At 33.2% G+C, this 10,632-nt stretch overlaps 1 protein-coding gene across 1 annotated transcript; it reads right to left on the bottom strand.

The window, feature by feature from the left end:
• Positions 1–8,020: 8,020 nt before the first annotated feature.
• On the bottom strand, positions 8,021–10,402 carry LOC133781496 (UPF0481 protein At3g47200-like). Its single transcript, XM_062220517.1, has 3 exons — positions 9,942–10,402; positions 8,415–9,832; positions 8,021–8,317 (listed from the first exon to the last, which is right to left on the bottom strand). Exons 1-2 carry the CDS (start codon positions 10,367–10,369, stop codon positions 8,416–8,418), a joined length of 1,845 nt encoding a protein of 614 aa, XP_062076501.1. The 5' UTR covers positions 10,370–10,402; the 3' UTR covers positions 8,021–8,317; position 8,415.
• Positions 10,403–10,632: the final 230 nt, after the last annotated feature.

Here is a 10,632-nt window from a genome sequence, read left to right as displayed (position 1 = left end):
TTTGGCCAGATAAAACATCCAATCTTCTTATTATTGATTAGTTACTACTAAAAATTAGCTACTTTGGCTTTGTTGCAATCGGACTATGGCTTTTGTATTAATCGTATAAATTATCTATAGTTCCTTATTGTCTAAATTAGTGTAATGTGTGCTATTATCAATTCATTTTATTATTGCTTTTTTTTTTTTCATTTTTGCCAATAAGTGTAATAGTATTTTTAAAACACTTCTGTTTATATCAATAAATAAATAAATGGTATTATTGTCTCGAAGTAAACAAATGAGTTTTGCAGGGATGAGGGATGACATTCCTACTAATTAAAAAGTAGAAATTAGTTACGTATAAGTAGTATGTGATAGAAAAATGAAAGACTTTTTCAGAACATAAACGCATGGGCCTCGATCATGAATTTTAATCACAACAAAAGAAGTAATCACTTAGGGCTTGTTTGGTAAAATTTTTGTTTTTGAATTTTTTAAACACAAAAATGGAAATGTTATTTTATTTTTATTTCTTTATTTTTAAAAAATAAAAATATGTTTGGTAACTATTTTTGTTTTTTGTTTTAAAAAAAAAAAAATAATAAACGTGTTTGATAACTTTTATTTTTATTTTTTGTTTAACAATATGAGGTGTTGTTTTGAAGAATAGAAGAAAAAAAGAAAGGAAAAATTGAAAACTGTTTAAAAAAAAATTTGAAAGTGAAAAAATTCTATTTTCAAAATTTAATAAATTTTAATTAAAATTTTAAAAAATAATAAATAAAAATAAAGTTACCAAACACATTTTTTGTTTAATTGTCAAATTTTTAATTAATTAAATAAAAATTTATTTTTTTAAGTGTTACCAAACAACACCTTAGTGACGACCCTTTAGTGACTAAAAGTTTCTTTTTGTCACAACGGAAAATTGCTTGCGACTAAATTATAACACTATCCAATCACATTGACACACCTCAGTTCTCATGCTAGCTTCACATGGTCGAATGCGTCGAAAGAACCATTAAATCCAAATGAGAAATCTGCAAGTATGGACTACGTACATTAATTACAGTTTGAAAATGCAGATTAACATATGGGGCTAGTATTGGCTAGCTAGTTGACTAAATAATTAGTATTAGTAGCTAGTATCCACTCTTTGGAAGATGATGTTTCCCAACCCGTTGCCATAGCTCTGCATGAGTATATCGAAGTGTTACCCCACCCACGTAACATATTTTTCATGCATATCCATATACACACATTTCCAATTAGTATTGTTAGAATGTGGAGTAACCCATACTCTTATAAATTGTTGAATATACTCACACCCTTTCCATGTGGGATATTATCTTGGACGGCTCGATCGCAAATGACTCATTGGCTCACTATCCCCAAATCACAAAGGGCTCTTTTGGCTCTCTTTTTGAACCGGTTTTGGACTTGGATACCATGATAAGAAGCATGAGGTTACATCTCAAAACTAATTGGTGATGAGTGTTTCCAAATTCCTTATTGAAGACCTTGTCTCAGTCATAAATTGGTTTAGTTGGTCAGGTGGTCCTATTGGTGGATTCACTTGAGGGTGTGGTGGTTGTTGGGATGGGCGAGGATCATAGTAGGGTCTAGGGTTGAGCCCATATGTTGGTTGGTGAGGTGGGTACTAGGGTGGATTATGAGGATATGGGGGGTTCTGCTCCTGTGTTTTTTTCCAAGACATGTTAGGGTGATTTCTCCACGCTGTTGTATATGACGTGGAGTATGGATTATTGGATGGTCTTGGAAAATTACCAATAGCATGAGCCTACTCTAAAGGCATGTTATTTTCATCAAATGAGCAATTGGCAGTAGTTGGACATTGCTCATAAGGATGACGACCCCCACAAATATCACAACTATAAGTGTTCTGTACATGCATCGCCTGAGCAGAGATGTTGTTCTGCTGTAGTTGCTTGGTTAAAGATGCAACTTGCGCGGTAAGCAGAGAAATGGGATCAACTTCTAAAATTCATGCCACTTTCTTGTTTTCACGCTCTGTAGGTCAATTATAATTATTCATGGCCATTTCCTCTAACAAGTCATATGCCTCTTTAGCATTTTTGTTCATAAATGCTCCACTCGCTGCTCAATCAATTATGGTCCTTGTGTTTCCCTCCAAACCATTGTAAAAAGTTTGCACTAGCATCCATTTCTCTATACCATGATGCAGGCATTTCAGAAGCAACTCCTTAAACCTTTCCCAAGCATCGTAAAGAGACTCCCCCTCCAATTGATGGAACTTATTAATCTCTCCTCTAATCCGAGCCGATTTAGCAGGAGGAAAAGACTTAGCAAGAAACTTTTGGGCAAGATCCTCCCATGAGACAATAGAGTTGGCTTGCAACGAGATCAACCAACTTTTAGCTCTATCCCTTAAAGAGAATGAGAATAGTCCTAATCGAAATGCATCATTACTTACCCCACTCATCTTGAATATAGCACATAGCTCTATGTTGACGCCGTTTTTCGTCAAACAGTGAAAGAAGAGCACATAAACAATAATCGATAATGGCCAAATACAATAAAACAAATCAAACACACGATTTTTACGTGGTTCAGCAGTTAAATCTGCCTAGTCCACGAGTCTTTGTTATTAAACTCAAGATTATCTCTAGAAATTCTTCAAGAATGAATTCCCCAGAGTTTTCTCTCAAGGATCAGAATTTCGGTCCTTTACAATGGTGCATGGCCTCTCTATTTATAGAGAAGGATGCAGAATACTATCCCACATATTTTGGGTAGTTACTCTTTTTGTGTAAATAAAATAAATGGCTTTAAATGTCTATAATCAGATATAAAAGGAAACGTTCCTGAAGACTAGGAAACACATAACTGACCAAATAATATCCCACGATTCTAGGAGATTTACATTAATAAATGAGGATTACATCTCATATTTATAATACTTGTAGATATTCAAGGTGGTTATCGCGTATCTCTAAGGCTTTAGCTCCCCAGGTTTCCCGTCGTCGTCCGAGCTAATGACATCTCCCGAGTTCACGTGGCTTTCGAGATCGTACGTACATCGAGCTCGAGACCCCTGATCCGAAGTCGTCCCTGAAGATGAGTGTGTTCTCGGAGCTACCTTTCGAGATCGCGATCGTTTCGAGGTCACCATATTCGAGGTCATATATCGTACTTTGCAGGCTCGATATACAATCCTGGAGCATACTCTAATCCTTACGAGACCATTTGTTGCGAATCCAACTTTCGAGGTCACATTTACCATGGCTCGAAATCTGGGTATAACACTCTACAAAGTTGATGATGTGTAGATTAGGATCCTCGTTAGGTAGCCCCCTAAACTGAACACAGTTCTGTACCATCTGAATAATCGAAGGCTTGATCTCAAAGTTGTTCGCCTCTACAGTAGGCGGACGAATACTAGAATGTATCCTTGTAACAGTAGGAAGTACATAATCCCTCAAAGGTGGGTTAGCCTCAACTGCAGCATTACCCACATTGCCTTGATTAACATTATTATTGGCACCATGATTCACATTCTGAGCCATTCTCTCCAACCTTTTCTGTTTTCTCTTTCTCTTGCAAGTCTTCTCAATTTTAGGATCAACAGACACTAATGACACCGATCATTGACATCGCATAAACAAGTTAACCCTGCAATTCAGAAGCGAGTAGAGAAATATATTAGAAAAATTGTCAAAGAGAAGCCAAATTAGAACAACAATCAATTATGTTGACATTGATTTAATAGTCCCCAGCAACGACGTCAAAAACTTGATAGCGAAAATATAATGTGCAAGTATACGCAATCGATTCAAGTAATATAGATAATAAATAAGAATTGTTCCCACTGAGACTATCAATCAAGTACCAATAACCAATTCTATCTTTCTAATTGGCCGTCGAAAACAGAGTGATTTTTAACCTAAAACTTAAAATTAAAATAAACTATGAAATTATCAAAATTGATTCAATAATTAAAAACCTAGGGTATTAACTTCATCAACTTTTCAACCTGTTAATCTTACTAATCAGCGCATATAATTCTTCAATTTCTATCCTAATAGCGGGTTAACTAAAACAATCATAGTTCTTTTTAAAGATAAAAAAATCTCAACCTATATGCAAACTTTCTACATATCTGTGATAAATTTTAACATATAGCAGGCAATACATGTAGAAACCTTAATCGCTACACAAATCATATAGATACTATCGTCCTATATGCAATCTATGTCTATAGAGTATTCAGTTCTCCCCTTGGATCTTGAATCAAAATCATTGAACATGTAAATATTGATAAGGTATTCAGAAGCATTAAGCATAAACCATACAAATATAGGATAGAAGAAGAATAAATTAATTGACTTTCATAGAAAATTAACAAGCATCCAAGTACTACATTAAACCCTAGAACTAAATGTTTAGTACATATCAGACATGACTAACACAAGAAAATAATTGTTCATACTCATAAGATTCAAAAGCTAAAATGTTTTTTTAAAAAAAAAAATAAATTGTTACAAAAATAAAAAAACATATTTCCTTCTTCTTTTTCTTTTAATTTTGATTAATTTTTCTAATTACTTTTTCTTCTTTCAGTTTTGCCCCCTAAAATTATTTTAAAAATTAAATATATATATAAAATATTATACATTTAAAATGTACTAATTTCAAAAGAAAATCTAAAACTTAATTAATTAAAAACATTGGGGAAAATATTTAATTAATTAAAAATATTCTCGTAAATTAATTATTCTTTTAAACAAAATATTTTTAAACTTATATGTATTTAAAAGGAATTTTAAATAGTTTAAGTCTTTTATTGAATTGTTTTAATAATTTGTCTTTAATTTTTTAAGAACTGGTAGAAAAATACATGTTTAAATTTTTATAATTTAAGGGGCACAATTTGGTAGTCATCAAAGTTCAGGGGATAAAAATATTAATTATCTTATGTAAATCGTAACAAGGGGCACAATATGATAGTATCAATAGTTTATGGGAAAATTTTAATAGACTATATTTTAGGGGGCACAATATGATAGCGTCAAAAGTTTAGAGGGCAAAAATATTATTTATTCTAATTATTAAATATCTAGTTTTGTATTATATATTATAATAATAATATTTTATAACATTTGAATTTATATTAATATAATTATTAACTATGTAGTTTTATATTAAATATTATTATAATAATGAGATTTTATAATATTTAAATTTATATTAATATAAGTAATAATAAATATTCATTTTTATTAGTTTTAAATGTATATTCTCTTACGTATCTATAATATTATGTTAAAGTTAATAAAATATTTTTACATTTGATGAATTGGACTTTATAAATATAGCTAAGCGGTGGCGCTCTATGTAAAATATTTGTAAATTATCTAAGATATACCTCATCCCAAGTAGAAGCCTTTTATTAGTTTTTAGCAAAATATTTACAAATTAGCTATTATACCTATGCTAGTATGAGTGTTCTTAGTATTTATGTGAGTGTTGTTTTGTCCCTCCTTAAATATATGTTTTCGGTATAAATATTAACTTGGCCACCCTTGAAATACAGTTTTAGGTCTAAAAATTATTCGATTAAGCTGAGTGATGATGATAAAGAGCAATTAGATAGCGTGACAAAAGATCAGACTGAAAGTGGAGAAGCTAAAAATGGTCTAAAAATGTCTCATGTGAAGATACAAAAGGTTCAAAAAATGCTGAAAGAAGGCCAAAGGAGATTGCAATCGGTCCTATTCATGCTGACCACAACGATAACTACTTAAAAATAAGATGAATCTCAAACGTAGTTTGGGGCAAAGATTTATTCGAGGTAGCGGCGGCCATAATTATGCTGAGAAGTCACTCAAAGTAATCAAGGAAATTTTCACTCTTGATAAACAAAAGGAGCTCTTCGAAGAACAAGTAACAACTAAATATGGTGAAGATGAACTGGTTAAGATGTTGTTTATAGACAGTTATGTTTATAGACAGTACTCGAGATATTGATGGGGCTGAGTAACAAAGGGGTCGAATTGGCAAAAAGTGTCTATTTTTTTTATTTCTATGAACATCATGGCACTGGATACAAATTATGACCTACGGCTTGATCAGATCATAAAATGTTCACCGAGTGATCAGAAACAACTCTTTGAAGAAGATACTCTTGTACCTGTTCATCTTCTTGACCTTCTCAGATCAGAGCCCTTATTTGAGATTGATTATTCTAAAAAGAGCTCTGAATCGGCTCCAGCATCAAGTGTCTTCCCATCAACATTGTTTATTCTAAAAAGAGCTCTGTCAGAGGGGCTTTCAGAACCAAAAGCAGAAAAACAAGATCGTGCTAGTAATTCCTCTTATTACAAACGGTCATTTCGCAACGTTCAAGATCTTAAGGAAGTTGATATAAAGTTAATGGCTGACTATTACTTCCCCAAAACTTAAGCTACCACCATTGATTGTGGAGGAGTCAACAAAACAAAAGTTGTTGAACATGGTCGCTTATGAAATGTGCCCAGATAACAATAGGAAAGACTACACCGTTGCTTTTTATCTGAGGTTGTTAGATTCACTCATCGACTGCGAACAAGACGTTAAACATCTGAGATCAGCTCATATACTTCGACATCGTCTTAGTAGCGACAAAATAGTGGCTGACTTGTTCAACAGCTTAGGCAGCTACTTGGTGCCCTGTGGCGTTTATTTGGATGAGAAAAAAAAATACAAATTCATTACGAGAAAAAGATGGATTCTTGGACTGCTCAGTTTCGTCAAGAACATTTTAGAAATCCCACCACTTTCTGCACTTTTATGGTTGAATTTGTGATTCTTCTAGCAACATGTATTCAGGCTATTTACTCAGTCAATCCTAAGAAGAACTGACCTACATACCACGTTCGAAAGAGTAAAATATTAGCTTATATAATTTCGTTTTATCATGTATTATTATATTAACATGTCTCTAACAAGTTACACTTAATTTCTTACAGGAATTATTGGCTGCTATCAGAACCAACAAATACCTCATGCATCTGATTGCCTTCAATAACAGTTTTGTTCCTATAGAAACATATACGCCATAGAATTGTGAACATTTGTTGAAGCGCCTCAGACTCATTAGGGTTAGCCCACTATTCCAAAATTGTCTTAGATAACAAGGCTAGTGCTTTGTGAAATGGGGAAATTCTCTTGTTGCCATCCATACTTTGATCATGGATTGGCCTATTTCTTCTTGTTTGAATGATTTTTATTTAAAAAATAATAATAAATTCAACTCAATTTACTTATTTAATTACACGTTATGATGTGTATTTAATTTTATATTATCTTTAATAATAATTTTTTTAATTATATAATTAAAAATACTGTGATCTTCACTTAAAAATATGTACAATTCAATTTAAATACAAATAATTAGTCTGTAACACATTACTCTCTCTCTCTTAAGTATAAATGTCAAAATGACACCATAAAACACTAAAATCCAGCAATTTGACAAATCAAATATTAGTATCAATTTTTATAATTAGTAGTTTTAAACCTATCAGATGTTAACAAATTGATATAGCTAAGATATTATATATATATATATATAGATAAAAAAAATTAGGGCTTCTTGGCAAAATGACCTATTTTTTAAATTCATTTTGCACTCTAGCCTAGTTTTAATAATTCTTTGCATAATGACTTCTCATAATTTAGACAGCTAGTCGCAAATTTAGACAGGTGGTCGAAAAATTTAAACAGCTATTTTAGACAGTTAGTCGAAAAATTTAGACAACTGGTCGAAAAATTTAGACAACTGGTCGAATTTTAGACATAGACCATTTTGCAAAAAATTATCAAAAGTAAACCAGAGTACAAAACCACTTAAAAAAGAGGTTATTTTCACCGATTTCTCAAAAAATTACTTCAACTTTATTGATACTTCATTGGCCTATATATAGGCAATACAACTTACAATAATAAAAGCTAAACATTGAAAATGCCTAAAAAATAGGACATGTTCTTACTTGCAAACAACCCACTACACATGAACACCTAAAACAGATAAAACAAACTACAAGACTGTCAAAAGCAAACAATAGCTCAAATGATCAACACCTAAGCTACACTTTAACAATTATGTGTTTGAACAAAAAATACAATCCAATTATTCTTTATTTATTGAGAAAAGCAAAAGATTTTTAATAGTTGCGAAACTATTATTGAATAATACAACTATATATATATATATATATATATGCTTCATTAATAAAATGAGTAACCTGAAGATGAGTAAGTTTTCATCTTCCAGGAATACTATTCTTTGTTGTTCTGGTAGCAGCCAATATTCCTGAAAGAAATTAGAGAAATGTTAATATACTATATGATAATAAAACGAAAGCTTAATATTGCAGAAAGATATGACTGATATATAAATGTATTATTACCTCACTCATGTTTAGGGTTGGCAGAGTAATAAGTCTGAATCCCTGTTAATATAAATGCCGCCAGTGCAGCCAAAAGAGCCAAGATAGTCCATGGATTTCTACAATATTGTCTACAGAACTGAGCATTCCAAGAAACGATCTTATTGTCGTAGTACTTTTGTATGTCCTTTTTGACACTGGAATAAGCATCATGGGGCACCAAAATGCTGCCAAAAGTGTTGAACAATTCAGCTACTTCTTGGTCGCTACCAAGATGATTTCGAAGTATGTGTGCTGATCTCAGGTCTTTAACATCTTGTTCACTGTCAATGAGTGAATTCAACAACCTCAAATAAGAACTCACAGCGTAGTTTTTCTTATTGTTACCACCGGGGCACATTTCATAAGCAACCAGGTTCAACAACTTTTGTTTCGTTGACTCGTCCACAATCAAGGGTGGAAGCTTAAGTTGACCAAAATTAAATAATGGAGATGAGAAAGATACAGATCTGAGGCCCTTAGAATAGTCAGGCTTTAACACTATGCCAACTTCCTTGAGATCTTGAACGTTGCGATACGACCGTTTGTAGTAGGAGGAAAGCAAATTAGCAGAGTCTCCACCCTCTTCTTTTTCTTGTTTTGGTGGTGAGTGCTCCTCAGACCGATGAGTCAGTTCAGTAAATAAGAGCTCTGATCTGAGAAGGTCAAGAAGATGAACAGGCACGTTATTACCTTCAAAAAGTTGTTTCGGTATATTGCTTATGTTCTGTTTGAGCCGTTCCTCGTAACATGATTCCGGTGCCATAATGTTCATAGAAATAAAACGATAGACGCTTTCTGCCAATTTAACCCTTTTGTTACTCGACCTCATCAATATCACGAGTGCTTTAAAGGGAATTTGATTCTCCAGCAACAACAAATCATGACGAATCTCTTCTACTTGGCAAATGCTAATATTATTATCACACTCTAATATGCTATTATTAACATAGCTATCTATAAATTGGAGTACTGAACACCCATCTAAAAACAACATCGTCCCCAGTTTGTGTTTCTCATGTTTACGTGCTACCTTTTTTTCGAAGATTTTCTTTAGTTCCCGATACTTATTGGATTTATGCTTGAATTCTTTCAGCAAAGCCTCCCCAGTTTTGCCGCTCTCATGAATAAATCTAGCCGCCAACTTATGCTTGAGATTAGTTTTTGTCAACTGCCCGCTGGTATCACCATGATGAATAGGACCGATTGCAATCTCATTTGGCTGAATGTAATCCTCGTTAGATATCTTTTTTCTCCGGATGAAGTCTGGAATCTTTTGTATCTTGACTATCTTCGTCTGTGAGCCCTGAGCATTTTTTTTAATTTTTTTAATTTTGTTTACGGCATTATCAAGGCATCTTAACAGTGCTTCTTCAGCAGTTTGCAGCTCAATGCTAGAACTGTATTATCAAAAACATATTTTTAAGTGGGGCAAAACAATACTAACATAAATTTTCATAGAACAATTAATAATACATGTAACTTTTTTGCTAAATTTTCACAGAATACCTCGGTTGCTGATGAGTCGAAGGCTGCTCTTGTTGATCATGAAATGGAGTGTCCACACTGCCCTGCTTGAACATGTTTGATGGTCTATCAAACAAGTTTCTCACCATCCGTGCTCTCTCAATCGGATTCTGTTCTTGTTGTTGCTCACAAACGGGAATCACCACATCGTCCTTCTTACCACCAATGTTTTTTCTCTCAGTCGAAGTCTGCTCTTGTTGCTCGCCAACGGGAATCACCACATCGTCCCTCTTACCACCAATGTTTTTTCTCTCAGTCGAAGTCTGCTCTTGTTGCTCACAAACGGGAATCACCACATCGTCCTTCTTACCACCAATGTTTTTTCTCTCAGTCGAAGTCTGCTCTTGTTGCTCACCAACGGGAGTTTGCACATCGTCCTCCTTACCAGCCATGCTCTCTCTCTCTCTCATTCTCTATTCTGCTGATAATTTAGCGGTTAGAGTATATTCGTATTTAAAGTGAGGGTGCTGCTGTTTATATAAAGTGAGGTTGTTGTTACTTGTATTAATTTTTAATGACATTAGGTTCGGGTCGATTTTTACAGTTGTCTCCATAAATTTGGGAGGTCCCATGGACTTCTAAATATACAGTACAATTAATTAAGATGTCCCTACAAAACGAGAAACTTGCATTACTGCAATCGAAATTATATTTTTGAAACATTTGGCTCAGA

Source organism: Humulus lupulus, chromosome 6 (assembly GCF_963169125.1).
Source record: "Humulus lupulus chromosome 6, drHumLupu1.1, whole genome shotgun sequence".
Lineage (NCBI taxonomy): Eukaryota > Viridiplantae > Streptophyta > Magnoliopsida > Rosales > Cannabaceae > Humulus > Humulus lupulus.
This window is presented reverse-complemented; position numbering and strand designations above follow the sequence as displayed.